The following is a 19,291-nucleotide window of genomic DNA, read 5'->3' as shown; positions in this document are numbered from 1 at the left end:
TGCGATCTACATGCAAGAGATAAGTTTTAAGTGTTGATAATCAAATATCTTTCTAATTAAATATTTTTCCATCATTTCCTAATTGTTATTACATTATCTATGTTTATATGTATGATTAATAACAAAAACAATAATAAATAAATTGATTTGGCTTCACAATTTCGCTGCACATCGTTTTTTGAGTTGGACCAATCTAATACGATTTACACATAATTTTATAAGCGGCACCGTAGTAGGCTTTTAATGAATTTCCTTAGTAGCCCAAAAGATCATCTGGATTGTTGGTCACCCCTAAAATACTGTACATATATGTTGTAAAGTGGTGACGTCAACATACAGCGCCCTCTCGTCGTGAGTCATGTTAGTAGGACCAAAAAAAACTCAATTCAATGACGTGGGTTCCTGTGTGACTCACCCATCTATACTCGCCCTTCTTTCCCTGGTTACGCCACTGAATCACTGAAGGGGATCATGAACATTCTAGATATTATGTTTGGAATAAAAAAAAAAAAAAAAGATCGTCTAGTCGAAGAAAGCAACAGAAACTAGGCTATTTGTTAAAACATTGGTTAAGAATACGTTACTGCTTAAATAGAATATTCAACATTCTAACTAAACTTTTAACTGTAAAGTATAGGCGACTTTTTGTTGTTCAACTTATGATATTGATGAAACGGAGTCCAAGAGGAGGATGCAGTGCACCCGGGTGCGGCTTCTGGGAAGCCCCAGAAAAGCAAGACACATTCACACACGATCAGAGTAAATAATTACAAAACGATCTGACCTCTTTGAACTTATAAACATAATTAGATATTGCTTTTATTGCCAGCCAATTATAATTCGCATAGGAATTTGGTCATATATTATAAATATGTGAAATAAAGATGGCACAGTACTATAAAAAAGGGAAAATGACCTTAGAAACAGCTAGGATAGTTTGCAAACTTGCAAATATGAGAAATATTGGGCACGAAAACCTTCGGATGAAACAGTCAAGTATGTACACGAATTAGGAGAAGCTCATTTCACTTTTCTCATACAACTCTTAACGTAAATTTTGATTACTCCTTTAACTGAACGCTTTAAATCAGTCCCGCGGCAATATAGATACAAAATAATCAGTTGAAGAAGAAGACTTGTTAAAACACTGCCTACATAAACTGGATCGTTGATAATAATGGCTTCATTAATGAAATCTTTCAAATTAAGAAATTTTGGTAATGTACAAAAATCAATTTATTGATTTTTCGTATTAATATAAATCGTTATAATGAAAATGTTCACCACAACTTTTCAACTAATTTAAAAATTTTATTTAACTCTTTTCGCAACACAGGCTAGTGCAAAAACGATCTAGAAAAAAGTATTAAAAGATGGGCTGTTGAGACCGCACTGAATTAGGTCAGAAATACAAAAGAAAAATTAGGTACATTCACAGGATAATTTCTAAAATAAAGTTAACTGAATACACTGTAGCCAATTTAATGTTAATTTGATGATGCAGCAATTATTATTTTTGAATAATTTTAAGAATTACAACTGATTTCATACCCTGAACATTGGTAGCTAGTAGAACTACACAGACTATCCCGAACACTATTCTTACGGCGATGGCCATGCCGAATCCTCAAGGTCCCATCTTTGTCCTCCTGACTGCACCCTGTAAAAAAAAAATCTTATTAAATAGGGAGCATTTATAAAACTCATATAAAATATTATAGATTTTTGGCCTGGCTTTCCTTTTATTTTACACATAGCGAGTCTTCCGTGAATCTCCATAGTCAATAATTCAAGTAAAGATATTGTAGCGCATAATTTTAACGATATGTGTAATATGTAAATAAATAGTGAAGTTTCAACATTCACAATCTATCCAAATTTTGATATTTTTTTCTACTTTAGATATAGAAGTCACTTTTAACAGAGCAATATTAGGTTAAGGCACCAAGACCATCTTTTCGTGATGTTACCAAAAGTATGCAGAATATACTGTTTTTCTGTGTAACCTTCCAAGTACAAACCTCTCTTTAGCTCGGAAAGTAGACTCGACTTACAATATCGATACATCGAAATGCATTAATTATGTTGATTTTTTTTCTAAATTAACTCTAAATATCAACTACTCATGTTTCTCCCAATTGTAGAGTTAAAAAATAATCATTAATTCAACAAAATCTCACTTAAGTACTTAACATTGGGAAATTAGAGACAGGTAATTCAGATTTATATACTCAATGAAAGAGTGTAAAACCTCAGAAATCTAATATAATCACCACTGTTGCACCTATACGGTTAGTGTAATTCCCCAATTGAAGAGTTAGAAGTAATCATTAATTCAGCAATATCACAGTGCGAAGTGAGATGTAACGTCGTAAATTTTGAACGTAAAGAGGAACTTTATTTTAACTTTAATTCTACTAAGAGATGATTCGCTCAATTCATGTGTTGTAAGTAGTTTATAAGTTAGTAAAATTTCATAATTTTCTCGTCATATCGAAGAAGAGAGATATTACGTTGTTAACTTTGTTATTATTTACGTTGATATATTACATTATCAACTTTTGAATGTAAAGAGAGGTTAGTAATACTTCATCGGCCTAAATATCTCTTTTACTGTTATAATTCTACTAGTGATAATTTGCTCAATTAAAGACTTGGAAAACTTTATAATTGAGTAAAATGCATGAAATATTAAGTAGAGAGATATTGCATAGAAAACTTTGAATCAGAAAGATCATTGTATTTCAACTCCTGTCGTCTTTCTTTCACTGTTGCAATTCTGCTGGTGTTATTCCGCTTAATTGAAGAGTTGGAAACTTATTTTACAATTGAGCAAAAAATCTTTTCTGAACATTACAAAGAAATTATTGCATCATTAACTTTGGATGTAAAGAATGGATTGTTAAAACTCTTCTTTTTCACTTATAACTCGTTCAATTAAAAACTTGGTAGTAGTTTGTAATTGAGCAAAATCTTTTAGTTTTCTGAACTTTATAAAACGAGATATTACGGCCAAAACTTAGAATAATAAGAGATGTGGTTATATAGTTCAACTTATTTCTCTTCTATTATTGTTACTACAATAGTGATAATTTACTCAATCGAAGAGTTGTGAGCTAAGTTTATGTTTTTTTGTTCATTAGCCAGCAAGTTCCGAATATTGCAGTTCTAAATTTGAATTGAACAAGAATTCAACATTCAAGATCACATCAATGTTTACTTCGTTAACTGAAATTAAAGTAAATTTCAATTGAGCAATATTTTTTAAGGGTAAGTAACGACATACTGCCTCACAAAGTTGGTGTATACATAGTTGTTAAACATCCAAATTCCATATGATCTAAACTGTTGCATTTCTATTAAAGTTCTAACTATTAATTGAAGAGGATGAGGTTTTCCATAAATGCGAACAAGATATTGAAATGAGGGTAAGTCTTTGCAAAAAGTTGTATCTACAATCTATTTTATATTTCTCTATTGTTGTGCAAGCAATAATCTATCTTAAACTGGGTAAAATTTCCCAGAAGTTTCAACATTACGAAGCAAGATATTGCAATTCATATTTGGAGTGTATTACGGACGTTAATTTTTAAAGAGAAGGGGGTCTGCATTAATTTTTTGTGGGTATGAGGTCATTGTGGTATAAAAGAAAATGAAATTGTTGATAAACTTGCAAAGGAAGCCACCAATAGTGAGGTAATGGCTAATTATAAATTACCACACACCGATATCAAGTGTATAATTGCAAAAACAGCACTAAAAAAATGGCAGGAGGAGGATTTCAAACATGTAATAATGATATGTCCACGTTATGTGGTAGAAAGGAAACGAATGTTTGACGACATATACAGGTATTTCAGATGCACCATTTCGCTAGGAAGACATAATATTCTCCACCAACATCTATGTGCTTAAATCTATAGCAGAGCTAGCCAAAGAAATATGAATGTATTTAAAAGTTATAGCCGATTAGAATGAATGCAAGAAAATGATTAGAGAAGGATTACGGTGATTTTAATTTCGGTTAAGCTATAAGGATGGCAGGAATATAGGAGTACTGATCCATCCATTAGTTGGTAAGTTTGTATGTAAATAGTTGTATATAGTAGAGGGATGAATGTGTGTGAAGCGAATGTATTTATAAGTAAGAATGGAGAGTGATAGATATTCTAGTGATAAGCACCTAGACGATGCTGGCTGTATGGCGAAAGCCAATGCCAAAAGAAAAGAAATCTTTAAAACTATTCTTTCTCTTAATTGACCAATCACGGCCTCTGGACTAATTATTAATTGCTTTACCACATTGTATAAATCATATTATGTCAAAATTAAACTAGCACTGTACTTAACAAACAAGACAGGTTAGAGCTTATTTAATTTTTCTTTGCATTGCTGAACTTTTGCATAGACTACAATGGACTAATTTTTCCACATCAAATTCAATATTCCATTTTATAATGTTAGGAAAATTCATCTTATCAATAATCCAAATAATTTAATTATTTTACTGCAATTAATAGAATCCAGAGACTTAGTGATTATATAAAATTAGTTTTTTCCCCCAACGAATCTCTTTATCTTCTTAAAAATATAAATTTTTAATTCTACCTAAGTAACTCATTTTATATTTGCTTTTCTTTTTCAACTTCGTTATTTTTATTTTTAGCCCATCAACTGTATAGGTCATTAGCAACCCTTCGCTAAGTTATTTTCTTTCTTGTACTGGAGCGTTATTATATTCTTTCATATTTTACTTTTTAATTTTTAATATTATCTTCAATTATTCTTTTATGTTATTTTCATTTTTTGTTTTTTATATTTTTCAAGATTATTTTATTGTTTATAAGTTTATCAATTATTTATTTTCTTTTTCTTCTTTTTTTTTCAGAGCAATTGGTAATCTTCCAAAAAGAGCAAAATTGAATTATATTCTGAACATTATGAAATGAGATGTTGCGGTTCAAACTTTAAATGTGTGACTTTTGTTTTTAAAAAAGAAGAAGATTGATAATTTAGTAAGAAAAGGACCGGATATCTACAACAGATTACTTTCGTAAGTTCAACATTTCTTGTAATTTCTTTCAAAATTGATTTGTGATGGCGGAGCTTGTTCCTACTTCATGATTTAGCGAAGCCCATCTAACAAGTTTCATTTGAATTTGGACATGACTTTTGTCTGGCCTTTTACTTCGTTCAGGAAACTTTTTTCAAGAAGCTATGACGTCTGACTTCTTTGAACACTTGTACTGTATAAAATTGGAATAAAGTTTTATTTTCTTTAAAGAAAATTGTTGTAGAAAAAGTCTGATAAGTGTCAAAAAAAAGAAAAGTTATTTATAAAGGATCGTTCTATTGTGGTACTGGGTTCGATTCCCGGTCTTGGCCTTGGATTTTATTTAATGATTAAACGAGAAATGGTGAAGTACGAGTACGTTAGCTAGTCGCCTCCGACCGCGACACCTAGTTGTACGTTAAGCCCCGCCTGAAAAAAAAAAAGGCGATTACTTTAAAGGATCGTCCTTTATCTGAGAAGATTGTCACCAGATGTCTTCTCTCTGCCAAAGTATTCGCACCTGAGTTGGGTTCAATTTCCTCTTTCTTTCTGTTGTTGCTCACTGCACATCCATTCATGAAGGCTATACTGGACGAACGATACTTAACAGCATAAAAAAAAAAAATCTTAACTGATGATATTATTTCGTTAGTGTGCGCGCTTCTAGATGACAGTGAACAGACGGATAGACAGATAGGTGCCTCTTCACACAGGGATCCCACACTGTATGCGAGAGGAGTAGGCTGTAATGAGTTCATTAAAAATATTAGGAGGAGCTGGTATTTTAAGGACAGCTACGACGACTGGAACACACATATGTGTGGCTGTGCCAAGGAATTCAAAACGCCCACGTGTCTGCCGTTCCTAAATATCCTGGTCGACAAAGTAGCAGTTCCGTATCCCATTTCGTGCACTGTTTTTTCATCCCTTCAGAACGAATTGTTTAGGTTTTTTTTCAACGATCTACGTCATTAAATTTTCTAAACATTATTTTTATGCTTGCTGAATGACGTCTAATAAAATTTTACTGTTGAAGTAAAAGCAATGACACATTTCCTGTACTAAAAAAAAAAAAAATTTAAAGAAGACCCTTTAAAATAATCCAAGAAAATTATTTTAAAAAAGGTCGAAAAAAACATTATTCGTACAGTTACAGCACTTACGTTATACTGAAAATCTTTCAAGACAGAATTGTGGCAACACATTGACGAAAGAGTTTTCACGAAATAATGAAACCATTTTCCAGAAAATAGTAAAAATAATTAAAAATGTATTCTTTAAAACAACACTATGGCGACTGTTTTTCTTCAGAATTTGAAATCATACAGCATACTTAAATAATATTACATGGCACAACACTGTTGTATTTTTTTCTTTATAATGTAGGGTAAATCCTCCTTTATAACTGTAATTTTTTTTTTTTAGCAACAACCCAGATCTATTGTTAGTCAAGTATAAGCCCTAAAGAAAACCTAGTTCTTAAGTCAAAAGTTTGACAATAAAATCAAAATTAAAAAAGATTATGTCTGAAATTAGCAATCAAATATTAAGTAGATGGTGAAGCGTACCCCCAGAAGTGCCTCTATATGATTTTTTCTTCCAGGTAAAATGTTCTGTATAAAAGATTACGATTATCTACGTGTATGGACTAAGGAGGATAAGAAGTTTGAAAAGATCTTTGAAGCCGTTGTCGGGCAGAAACGATCTGTTTAAATGGCACTAACTGATCAGGGTGCTAAAGCCTAATTTTGGGCATGCTGTTGGTGAATACGCTAAATCACATGTAAAAAACTTGAAGCTCTCTAAGTAAAGTAAATTGCCTATTTTTTCAGGCTGGCTTTACGTCCAACTACCAAAATAAGGTGTCGTGGGACGGAGGCGACTAGCCTAACATACTTTACTGTGAATTTCTTTTTATTAACCATTAAGTAAAAAATCCAAGGCCTCTAGAGACACCGGGAATCGAACCCACTAAACCAACAATACATCTTAGCATTGCGGGTCTAGCCCTTTAACCGCTCGACTACCGTGGCGCCTGATTATGTTTTATATTTTATAGCAATGTGTTCAAAACCCTGCAGCCCGTCAGACTCTTTCTCTTTTTTGAATGTATGAATGAGTCTGTATCTGTAAAAGAGAATTTCAAATTTTTATAATTAGTATCGGGGGAACCCTACAAAGTTTTCTAGTGGAAAATCACCCAACTAGAAGTGCTCACTTTAATATTAATTCATTTTTCAAATTTTAAATGTTTTCTTTAAATAATATGGCATAATATAATAGCGTGTCAATAACATTTGTTTAAAATATTTTTCTATAAAAATTCTCCAAAGCAATACATTTGAGGTGATGGTTGGGTACTTTCGTACGTACCATCTCGGGAGCAGTGTGCGGCCCCGCTTTTTCATAAAATGATACGAATTAAATATTTAAATGACGCTCCAAAGTTACAGGAAACCAGTTAACCGGAAGGGCCACTTTCACTGAAAAATTATTGCGCCCCCCCCCCCATTTTATTAAAATTTGTTTATACATAAAGATGTACATTTTTCATTCAACCTTATGCGGTGTACTTACGAGTTCACCCGCACCTTTATGTTCTAACTTCTGTAGAATGTTGGATAAAGAAATGTCTAATCAAAATTATTAGCACGAACAGAATATTGGTATACCGGAAGAGGGACTCTTTCTGAAAAAGTTTTATCGCGTATTTTTTTTTTTTTAGGTAGTTTTCAAAAGAATTCATGTAAATACGGAAGTTATATGTGAGGCATGTGACTCCAGTAAAAGGTTTGGAACGTTTTCTCAGAGAATATAACTGGAGAAGCTGTAATATTTCTTCCACAATTTTATTTTATTACAATGAAAATAAAGTCGGTTATCTCCTTCAGTACATATTCTTAAGTTTCACTAAAATTTAGTTATCTAAATTGCTGAAAGTATAAGTGTTAATTACAAAAAAAAAAAAAAAAAATAGTCTAAGAATTGATCAAATCCAAACGATTATCATTAATGTTCGATTGTTTGTTTATTTAATAACAATTCCTATCCCCTACTTACAAACAGTTGGGAGGGGGCCTCTTTTTGTTCGCACCAGATTTCACTGGTCATGATAGTGATGTTTGAGGAATAGTGGAATAACTATAGTTAGAACATTGAGGGTTATTTTCATAACAATATAAGTTCCACTGTCTATTACAATACTTTTATTTGTTCAGTAAACCTAACCTAACCTGTTCCTTAACTAACTGAAAACTCCAGTAAGAGCGAAATACTGAGAATATTTAGGCAGTGGGTCAGCTGTATGCCATGATATAAGGCTAATAATTCAAGCTCCTATTTTATTTTTTTATGTTCAGCTGGTGAGAGCTGACAAGAAAGTAAGTTTGGAGAACTCAGGCCGATGAGCTCCAAAAAAAGAAGGCAGAAATCTTTGATGTGAACAGCAATAACGGAGGACCAAACCACCATGGATGGATTCTGGGTATCCATTTTAACCATTTTATGTAGAGTACGGACGACTCTTGCAAATCAACTCAGAGCGAATTCTAAGCTATTTTGTAACTTAGTTTGGGGCTGTGTGAGTTATATTCAATAAATTTTAGTGCTAAATTAGACAAACTTTTTGATAAAATTAATGTAGGTACCTACTTGTGGTTTAGACAACAAGGTTGCAATTACGATTCCTTATTACCGGAGGACACAGCTACGATTAAGATTTATTCAAAACACTAAACACAGTTTGCGTTACGAGTATAGAAACACGCACCGTTATCCCGTATTGTACTTGGGGGGAACACAATGTATACCAATATAACTGCACTGTGCACTGTAGCGCGGTTGGCTCGATTGGGTTTTTCTCTCTATGGGAACAGAACCAATCGGTGATGAAGCCTCCAAGACGCACGAATTCAGCCGAACTTGGTCGATCCAGACTTGGTGGCGGTAGAAAGGGGCAGAGGAGTTCAGGCTCAGCCGCGTCTCCCTTTGTCACCCGGAACAGGTGCGGCGGGGTTAGCGCAGCACATAGTCTCCCCTCCTTCCTTCTGTGTGCCCAACTGTCCCTGGGGCTGTAATATCCCTGTCCCGGACAGGGGGTGACATAATGGCATCTAAAACCACACACCCCTAATAAGCAACGCTATCTCTTATCCTTAAAAAATAACGTTTAGTTCGTTGCTTGTACAATAGAATACATCACATTCTACTATTTCGTTTTACGCTCAATAATTTACTACAGTATGATAGAAGGCTGTGCTATTTTAATTTCTCTTACTGTTGGTAAGTGGAAGTATTGTGGTCGTGACAATTTTAGAACATTAGTTCCGATAAGAATTTTATGCTTTCAGGCCCCCCATAGTAAAAAAAGACGTGAATACTCATGTCTTACCCTGACTGTATTCTCAACAGTTCTAAACCACAAATTTTCTACTTACTCCGAACATTTTGGGGCACATTTTATTATCACTTTAGAAAGAATCTAGCCATTAATTTTCTTTAAACTCTTGAATTTCAATACAAATTTAATTCTTAGTTACATTTTAATTTTTCTAATTTATAAAAACTTAATATAACATCGAAAAGACACCAACAAAAAAAGTGTGTAGGTTATATTCCATAGTGGTGCACCACCGAGGTCTATTGACGGTCTTTTTTTGTTTTTTTACCACACACTTTATGTTACAATATTTGCGTAAAACCTTTTTCTACGTTATGTCCAACATCAAAAAATAACCTAACCACTCTATAGAAAATTACAAGAAGTTAATCTGTAAAAACGCACTCTCCAGTATACTGATATTCTACCCAAAAGGGAATTTTGGATAATCATTTCGTACGTAATTAAAAGAGAGCTTAACTTCGACCTTTCTTGAAACTCGCTTTTTCCCTAAAAAAATAATTTTTAATAAAAGTAATGTCATAAAAAAAAAAAATCTGATACGTAAAGTAACAATCCCCGTAAATCGCTTTGCTTAATTTTTTGTTTTTTACTTAAATATTTAAATCATGTTTATTATTTACAGGTGATGTAGTAGAAAAATTACATTGAAATATGCATTTTCAGAGGGAGCCTGCCCCCACATTTCTCATTAAAAATAAGAGTAATAGTTCTACACAGGTAAATTAGTGTTCAAGGTACGAGAACTGCTCTGAATTGATGTATGTTTTTATGATTTTATGCTTCAAGGAGTTTGATTTCCCAACTTGCAAACTTACTTGGCTATATTGCAATGACTAACAGTCAGTTTATTGTGAAAATTATGAAATGAATTTGAAGATTTAGATAGCCAAGGCTACCTGTGTTTTTCTATAAGATGGACATGACATTTACGTCATCACAAAATGGATAACACGTACTTCACTAGTTTTTTTTTATTCCAAACACGAAAAAGTCAACACTGTTCTTTGAAACAGGTCGAACAACTTAACATACTTACAGCAATTTTATACCATTATTTGGTGATTCTCAACTGTAAAGGTTTGTTTTACACAATATATAGTAACATTATTTGTTTCATTTCTGTAAACTAACATTGATTTAAAAAAAAAAAAAAAATTACCTCCTCAATCAGTGCAGTAAAGTCAGAAATACGAGTTGGAGTCTAGGATGCCCGCAGTTCTGTAATGCACTATAAAAGTTCCACCAAATCACATCAAGAAATGAAAATATATTTAAATTTCTAAGAAATGGTTATTATTATTATTATTATTGTTAGTAGACACTTCAAATTACTTCTTGATAATTGTTTAGGTTAAAACCAAAATATTGCATGAAAGTGAGTCTGGTTAAGTTCTAAATGGGTTCCAAATTCACCCAGTCAAGATATTTATTAAAACTTTGTTTGAAATTAGAATTTACGTTCTTATTTATGATAGAGTCTTCTTCATTATTCAATATTTTTAGCGCACCTTTAAATGTAACTATAATAAGCTTTAATTAGGGAAGGGATTAGCTATGCGGTTAGCGTACTGGACTCCCACGCGGAGGTCCCAGGTACGAATCCAGCTGCTGACCCCTAGATTTTCTCTTACAGCTCACTGTTCGGTGATGGACAGTGAGCTGTAACGAGAGAACACTGTCCGGAGGCCGGCAGTGCACTGAAAAAAGCTCCGGGCGCCAATAACCTAAGATGTTGACGCGCCTTAAATCATTTTTTAAAGAAAGCTTTAATTGGATAAAAATTATAATTTGACATTATCAATTATGTTTGTTTCAAAAAAGTACGTAACATAGAATAATTTAATAATAAATGTATTTTGATTTTTTTTTACTATTATTCATTTTTTAACCTTAACCTGCGTTTAAATCATTACTTAGCAAAGCAAAACAGAAAAGATGTCGTAATGTTTGAAAATCAATCTGGCAATAGTAAACTCTTTTGTCATTTAAAACAAAATTGATACAATTGCTGAACCAGTTCAGCAGGCATTTGCATATCTTTTGAAAAGGAATGATTGTGCCATCTTGCGGTCAACGGAGACAGTAAACTATTCTTGTAATTTTGGAACAAATTAAAATAAAAAAATACTTTTTATTTGGAATTAACAAATGAAATATAAATTCAGTTATTTACAAGATTAAATTTCTTTACAAATACTTTAAACAAAAATTAAATAAAGGAACATTTTCTAAGTAGACGGTCTTTCATCGCCACGAATAGCTCTATACTTGGCTAGTTCATTTGGAAAGACATTATTCAATTCGACCAAAAGATGAGCTTTAAACCTGCTGTACGCATCGATCTTCCCTTTGACTTGTTCATTCTTAGTTAGGGCCTTCTCTATGCAGTCTTTGGTGTATAACTGCGGATTTCTTCCATTGTCTATGTAACTGTAAACAAATAGCGTACAATTAATACCTTAGTGCTACTTTAAATAATGTATTTGAGTAAAAACTAGTTTTATTCGCAGAATATGTGATTGCCTTAGCCTTAATTCTTTTGATTATCATATATTAGCATTAGGTTTTCTAACTTCAAAAGAAATTTTTTTGTTTTAATTTAATTTTAGATTCATTTAAAAGCAAATATTAAACACGAAATCTTTCTTACAAAATATAAACCTTCATACTCTCGCACTTTCACCAACCATTATGCAAGAACTACAATCTGGAGTGGCAGTGCTTAGTTCTGAGGTGGTTCTAGGAGACGTCCTTTGAGGTAATAGAGTGATAGCAAGAAAGCCCCAAGAGTTGTAGACGGATAAAACGCTTACTTATTTCAACTCATTGAACTTTTTGGAAATCTTAATTACTACTCAGTGGTCCTTTCGACTCAAGAATCAAAAGCTCTTTAACCAGCACAAAGTGTCCAATAACCTTGGTCACTAACTGTTTTTCGTTTGGATTTCTTTCAAACGTATCCAATTTTCAACATCAATCCAATACTTTCACATAATAGATATATTTTCCTTTTACTCCATAGCACATTCGAAACAATATTTGCTTGGCTAGAAAGTATGAGCAAGGAGTAACAACTGAGTCACTGAACTAAGCTATGGAAATTACCTCCCATAAGTAAGACAAGGGAAGGTTACCAGATTAAACAATAACTGGCACAGATAAGAAACTTGTCTTGGTATTATGAGCAAAAATATGCTGCGTTTGCCGTCGAGTAGGGGCACTCACAATTTTGAAATTGACCTGAAAAAGCTGGGCCTAGAATATGATGGCGCGCGTGATTGTAGCTTCCAAAAATATTTCAATATACTTTCTAAGGGACTCTGAGGTGACATCTTTGAAAGATTAGGAAGGCAGGTTCCAGAGAGTGAGACTTCTTAAAGATCTTTATTGGGGATGGAGTGACGCCTGGCAACAGTAGGGAGCACCCAGATCTATGAGGGTCTCAGTACACTAAAACAACTCTTTGTCTTTACTTAATTAGAAAACATAAATGAAGATAGCTTCACTCTCGATTATTTTTTGAGATTCTTGCTCAAAATTTTTATTTATTTAACAAACAAAAATATTTCTTTTTTCACATGTATTATTTAACGGGCAATAAGACTAGACTAATGATAAGGTTATGTCAATTATCTTACTGAAATATCTAAATAATTATGTTATAAAAACTTAAAGAGTTGTAAGAAGAAAGGAATCTTAACACAAGAAGAAATCTTAGTAAATTATTGTGACTACTGAACAATACCATGGTAATGTTTTCTAACATCAAAAACTACATCTACTCAACATTGATGCCGAGAACTTTCTTAAGAATACACTTTTGTCCCCACTATGTTATAATAATTTCTTTGCTTCTGTAATTTGATCACTTCTCTCCACAAGGCATTTTAAAACAATTAAATGAAAATAGAAAAATACTCACTCAAATACTTCCAATGGAACCATTACTTCCTGAACTTGGGATTTTAATTTATCTACTTCTTGCAGCCCTGTCACTAAAGCTTGGCTAATGTGAAACATACAAAAAAAAAAAAAAGAAATATAAAAAATAATTCAGGCCTAGAAGATACTGAAATAATCAAATTTACTTACATTTTTTGATTAAGAACATTCTGGCCCTGTGGTTGGAAGTCACTTACTATAATTTTAATTTGTCGTACATTTTCTATAAACATTTCTAATTGTGTTTCTAAATTTTCTAGATTAGATCCAGCCATTCTTTGAGATATACACTTTTAAAAAAAACAATATAATGTACAATTTTAATGAATGCTTCTCTATAAATGAATTATTCCACTGACCAACACCAAATCTAACTAATTTCTTTGTATATAACCTACCCTTAACTTAGTTCTTAATTGGTTATACAGGGAGCGTGGCTGTGTTTGTCGTGTTTGTTTTGAAGCTTCATTCGTATCATGTTAAGTTGTAGGAAGAATTAGTTTATTTTGTTTTAAAGTCTTAAAATGGGTGTATATTGAATCTGTATCTAAAGTTCAATAACAACTTTTCGTAAATCATAACAACTTTATGTAGAAATTACTTTTGCAGTTTTATTTCATCCAACATATTTGGTATATAGGTACCGTTGCCGAAAATTAAAACAAACGCCCAACAGCTGAGATGATACATTTTTGGATCTCAGTCGGATCTGAAGTTTGACCGGTATGAGACGATAACCTAAATAGCTCATTATGAAAAATTGAAGCAGAATGGCTTCTACAAAACTAGCGAGACATGTCCTTCTAGGTAATACAAACGTTTAAACTAAGGAAAAAGTAATTGAGTACCAAAAAAAGTTCATTGTTTTAATACAAACAAAATGAAAACTAAGAAAAAAAAAAGATGGTTAATTTCTTGAGTTTTTTTTGTTAATATCAATTAATAGAAGTGAAATAATTACAGGAGGTGGTACAGGATTTGTTGGTTCCGCTTTGAAACATCTACTCAAGAACAAAGGTTATGACGTTACAGTTATTTCTCGAATGCCCGGACCGAGAAGAGTTACTTGGGTAAATGAATAAATGAAATAGTTATTTTTCGTATTTATTTCTTAAAAAGTGAAAATTATCAGTACAATTAAAAGATTGTTAATTTTAGCAGCCTTACTTTATCTTTGCATGATACATCAAAAATACCAGTGATATTTTAAGGTATGCCTTTTCAAAATAAAATTATTCATGAATTTAATTTGACTCTTGGGCGTCAATGGCCCATTTAATTCTCACAATGAGTTTAGCGTTATGATCGTAGTTGTGTTTTACGCATTTATTTCTTGAAACAAAATTAAATCCAGCTTTAAGTTGGATGTTAAGCCTGTCTGGAAAAAAATATATCAAAACATTTCTTTGCATCTACAATTGAATATCTTACAACTTAAATAATTTGTTTAATTTAATATCCACTCTTCTTAATAACTCTTCCTATTCTTCAGAATGTATTTAGTGATAATAGTTATTGAGATATAGAAGGTTGAATTTTGGAGGTTTGTTAATACTTTTAATTTCAAACCTTTGTATCTCTCTTCCTATTCTTCAGAATTCATTGATTTCTTTACCCAATTGTAGAGAAAAGTGAACTCTATTAATGATAAAAATAGCAATGTTTTAGTGATGCTAGTTTTTGAGATATAGAAGGTTGAATTTTACTTTAAATTTTACAGATTACTTTCCTTTTTTTCAGTTTGACATTTGCTCTTCTGGATTACCAAGTGGCGTCACAGCAGTAGTGAATCTAGCCGGCCAAAATGTATTAGATCCAAAACAAAGATGGACTCCAGGTTTTAAGCAGAATGTCTGGAATAGTCGAATTAATACAACTTTTACCTTGGCCAAAGCAATCACAAATGCTAAAATAAAACCAGATGTATTTGTTACAATTTCGGGCGTAGGTATGCTTTAAAGTAAGGCGAGTTATTTTTTTTGAAAATAATATTCCATCAGGGATAAATCTTTTAATTAATAATTTATTTATTTTTTATCTGATACATTAGTGAAGCTTTTTTTAAAGAAGATTTTTTTTATTATATTTTTAAACTTTTTTTTTTATTCTCATGAAGTTATAGACATTATGTTGGAAAACTACGAGTGAGGTTTATAATCTAGCTTGAAATCACGTTTTCTACTGCTTATGGGTTCTTAAAGAATATATGGCGCTTTCGCTCGATACCCGCGCACATCCACAGTGTCGAACAATAGAAACACACAAGATAACCATGATATCTAATGGATCTGTGGTTTAGGGGACTAACGTTCTGTTGGAGGGAATTAAAGGAATCTTGGTTGGTTGTAGAAACTTGATAATTTTCAACAACACTTCTGTTGGGGCAATTGAAGTCTTAGTTGAGTAGCTACCATAACACACGTCCATCCAGGTGAAGCCTAAATAGGGTGTCTCAATTTCTTGTTACCTACAATTAGACGACATTCAATATGTTTATCCTCAGAGTATGCGTGATGAGATAATTCTTGATTCGATTTAGGGTGGCCGGTAGAGTCACTAGCACCAGACAGGATTTGAGGTTTTAGAAGGAAATGGAACCGTTATGCGTATCCAGAGTCGAGAATCCATATTTTGGTGGCTTAAGTAAGTACACTATAGACAAAAAGGGGAGTTTTAGCTGTTAAGAACTTTATCAAGGAAATCTTAAAATAAAACATATGTGACAGCAAGGATTGTCATTCGGCCATCAGAGGACTTCGTAAATCAACTCCACGTTAATGTGGGCTCTATTCAATTTTTTTTCTGAGATATACAGTTCTAATATGTAAACTTTATTCGTGGTTTTATTGTGGTGAATAAACGAGATGGCAAATAAACTAGTTCGTTTAAGTTTTCCAGCAAATCTTACGTGTCCTCGGAACCTGACTTTCCTAGGATTGTCATGGAATCAGAATGGTTCTAAGAGTAAACGCGTATCTATTGCTCAGAAAACATAATGTAGAATGCTTTCTTTTATGTCCCACATTTTGAAGAATTTTAAAAAATTTAAGATCAATTATCATAATTTAAAACATAAATTTTTCAAATCTTTGCAATAAAAAAATAATAATTCAAGATGTTTTGTTGCAGGTATCTATAAACCTGGAGTTCCAGATTGTTACAATGAATATTCAGAAGTAGGACCAAGTTTTGATTTTCTTAGTAAACTAGCTCTAGAATGGGAAAAAGCTGCTCAACTTCCGGCAGAAGTTTGTGTAAGATCTGTGATTATCAGATCTGGTAAATTATCTTAGCATTTTTTACCTAAATTTTAGGTAATGTTCGTTGGATAGTTTTTCGAGTTTGATAATAAATTTTTTTGTTTTCCTTCATTGGTTGATAGGAGTCGTTCTGGGCAGACAAGGAGGCATGATTAAGTCCATGTTCCTGCCATTTTTCTTGGGTTTAGGTGGTCCAATAGGAACAGGCAAACAACCACTACCTTGGATACATCTTAAAGATCTTTGTAATCTTTTTCTATTTGCTATAGAAAATGATAAAGTGTCTGGAGTATTGAATGGAGTAGCGCCTCAGGTAAATTATGTCTTATCGTCAAACACTTTGTAATTGAGTAAGTAATCTTCTGTAGTTAATTTATTTCGTAATTTACAATATGTATAAATATATACAATAAGTGAATAGGAGGTAACCAGTCGCCAATTTGCGCTGGCTGTAGTGAGTCCAATGAGACTGTGCGGCACTTTGTAGAGGTGTGTCCCGTTTATTCTAAAACTAGATTTCTCTTCTTCGGAAGGTCAAATGTCTCCCTACCGGAGATTGTAGCATCTGGTAATCTTTACCAGAACTTTCTAGGTTTATTCAGTGCACTGTGGCGATTGAGTCGCCATGCTTTCTAGTGTCCTGTTACTACTTTATTAGTTTATTGTATTGGCATCTGGCAACTTTTAGCCGGATTTGTTGTTTTAAAGCCCCGGTATCTCTCATGAGATGTGGGGTGGGCGGGGAACAATGGAAATCATTTTGGATTGCCTGCGTTCCTTCCCCTTTTTTGGTGGAACCGCCCATTTAATATCAATCTACAATCTACAAAATAGGAGGTAAATAAGATGAACTATTGCGGGAGGAGAGAAGCTACCCCCAGCGGTAGCACTCTCTATATGAGAGAGCAGAGTGTAAAAGAAGGAGAATATGAGTAGGAGAGAGGAGAGTAATGACGTTTTAGTTCTTCAGACTGGAAGGAAGTCACCACGGGGCCATTGGCGATTCAGTCGGCGAGTAGGATTGTTAAGGATGTCCGAGGAGGCGAGAGACTATACAAGAGCATTTGAGCATGTAGACAGATAGCAGTAAGGAATATTTGATATTTAGTCTTGGCATGTTGTTGTATGAAGGTCGTGGTGAAGAGTGAGGTTAGTCACCGTAGAAAGGAGCGTCCGGCTATCTGTCAGAGGAGTTTTGATTGGAATGTCCTGTACAGTCCGTACGTTTCTGTAGTTAATTATGAGCAAAATTTAACATTAGCTTGAGTTCTTTACAAGAACTCAAGCTAAATTTTTGTTTGTTTTTTTTTTTCATTCTGCACTGTGCTTCAGTGAGACCACTCACACTACAGTACCCTCCAGAGTCATCTCTTGATGAGAGAACTAACGCCTTGGTTCTATGGAAGTTCTAGGCGAGAACCTAGGAGCTGGCTCCTACAACTCTTTACAGTACCCTCTAGAGAAGAAATGAGAGAACTAACACCTTGGTTCTATGGAAGTTCTAGGCGAGAAACTAGGAGCTGGCTCCTACAACTCTTTACAGTACCCTCTAGAGAAGAGATGAGAGAACTAACACCTTGGTTCTATGGAAGTTCTAGGCGAGAAAATAGGAGCTGGCTCCTACAACTCTTTACAGCGCTCATAGGAGCATAGGCTGATCTAAGGAAAGCGTCCCTAATTTAAGCAATGCAATATCTAAGGTGGATTTATTTGTGTTAGCTACGCGCTTTGAAACGATTCTAAGCGTATTTCGAGTTGGAAAAATATGATTCAGATGCATGATCATTATTTTTTTTTGTAAGAGAACCTTCAGAACTTGATTTTGTTTATTTCATATTAATAAACTATATTTCTTTGTTTCCCAGATAATAACTAATGAAGAATTCACAAAAGCATTTGCAAAAGCCATGTACCGTCCAGCAATCTTTCGTGTACCTGAATTCATCTTGAACTTATTGTTCAGTTCAGAGAGAGCCAAAATTATGACAATGGGACAGAAAGTGGTACCAGCTAAAGTTAAAGAATTAGATTTCAATTATGAATATCCAACAGTTGAGGAAGCTGTGAAGAATTGCTCTCGAATATTTTACAGCAAAAAGAGGCCATTCTAGAGATTTAGATTATTACTAGTTTTCATTGATGAGCTTTATTATTATTTAGAAATAAATTATTTATTCTAAAGTTTGCAAACTCGTGTATTTTTTTTTGCACACCATCTTTGTTCTCATTTTTTGTATGTTTTAAAAGTTGTTTTTATGTGGGTTTTTTTTTCAGGAGGGACACATCCAAGTCGATAATATTTCAATGATATTTTTAAAAAACTCTTTCCCTTCCTGATATATATTCTTGAAGAAATTGATTGTCGCAAAGGTAGCTGCAATGTAAAAATAATGAAATAAATAAAAAACTCTAGCCAATTTTAAAATGTCACTCTTAAAAAATATCTCATACTTTCCCCTCAAAGTAATTGAAAACTTGCAACATAGTTTCTGGATTCTAAAATTTTCGCATAAATTTAATTGAAAACATACCCGCACACTAATCACAGCCAAAAGACGTGCTAGAAACCAATAACAAAATCACTGGTAGCCATCAAACAAACGAACTTTGATCAGACTAACCAGACAAGTAAAA

General features: G+C 33.1%; 3 protein-coding genes across 5 annotated transcripts in view; 1 reads left to right on the top strand and 2 right to left on the bottom strand.

Moving 5' to 3' along the window:
- Window positions 1–9,154, bottom strand: part of LOC141446184 (roundabout homolog 2-like) — a 63,873-nt gene extending 54,719 nt beyond the window's left edge. For 2 of the 3 annotated variants that reach the window (XM_074112664.1, XM_074112665.1), the window contains exons 1-2: window positions 8,705–9,154; window positions 1,552–1,660 (exon numbers count right to left, since the gene is read on the bottom strand). In XM_074112664.1, coding sequence (XP_073968765.1) covers window positions 1,552–1,618 — 67 coding nt within the window. In that variant the 5' untranslated portion in view covers window positions 1,619–1,660; window positions 8,705–9,154. The remainder of the gene's footprint in view (window positions 1–1,551; window positions 1,661–8,704) is intronic. The other variant, XM_074112666.1, reaches the window with a different exon arrangement.
- A 2,412-nt stretch (window positions 9,155–11,566) lies between these two features.
- MED10 (mediator complex subunit 10) lies at window positions 11,567–13,811 on the bottom strand. Its single transcript, XM_074112700.1, has 3 exons — window positions 13,548–13,811; window positions 13,378–13,461; window positions 11,567–11,885 (listed from the first exon to the last, which is right to left on the bottom strand). The coding sequence occupies exons 1-3, from the start codon at window positions 13,670–13,672 to the stop codon at window positions 11,684–11,686; spliced, it is 411 nt and encodes a 136-aa protein (XP_073968801.1). The 5' UTR covers window positions 13,673–13,811; the 3' UTR covers window positions 11,567–11,683.
- A 51-nt stretch (window positions 13,812–13,862) lies between these two features.
- On the top strand, window positions 13,863–18,847 carry LOC141446195 (epimerase family protein SDR39U1). The gene is made up of 6 exons (XM_074112685.1): window positions 13,863–14,204; window positions 14,361–14,467; window positions 15,138–15,345; window positions 16,527–16,676; window positions 16,780–16,970; window positions 18,523–18,847. Exons 1-6 carry the CDS (start codon window positions 14,168–14,170, stop codon window positions 18,766–18,768), a joined length of 939 nt encoding a protein of 312 aa, XP_073968786.1. The 5' UTR covers window positions 13,863–14,167; the 3' UTR covers window positions 18,769–18,847.
- The last annotated feature ends 444 nt before the right edge of the window (window positions 18,848–19,291 follow it).

Source organism: Rhodnius prolixus, unplaced genomic scaffold (assembly GCF_049639745.1).
Source record: "Rhodnius prolixus isolate KJV_2025 unplaced genomic scaffold, Rpr scaffold_1, whole genome shotgun sequence".
Classification (NCBI taxonomy): Eukaryota; Metazoa; Arthropoda; class Insecta; order Hemiptera; family Reduviidae; genus Rhodnius; species Rhodnius prolixus.
This window is presented reverse-complemented; position numbering and strand designations above follow the sequence as displayed.

Coding starts and splice junctions, on each gene's coding strand:
- MED10 (XM_074112700.1), bottom strand. CDS start 13,672: ATGGCTGGATCTAATCTAGAAAATTTAGAAACACAATTAGAAATGTTT. Junction 13,462..13,547: donor AATGTTCTTAATCAAAAAAT/GTAAGTAAATTT, acceptor GTTTCACATTAG/CCAAGCTTTAGTGACAGGGC. Junction 11,886..13,377: donor GTTCCATTGGAAGTATTTGA/GTGAGTATTTTT, acceptor ATTTGTTTACAG/TTACATAGACAATGGAAGAA.
- LOC141446195 (XM_074112685.1), top strand. CDS start 14,168: ATGGCTTCTACAAAACTAGCGAGACATGTCCTTCTAG. Junction 14,205..14,360: donor AGCGAGACATGTCCTTCTAG/GTAATACAAACG, acceptor AAATAATTACAG/GAGGTGGTACAGGATTTGTT. Junction 16,677..16,779: donor ATCTGTGATTATCAGATCTG/GTAAATTATCTT, acceptor ATTGGTTGATAG/GAGTCGTTCTGGGCAGACAA.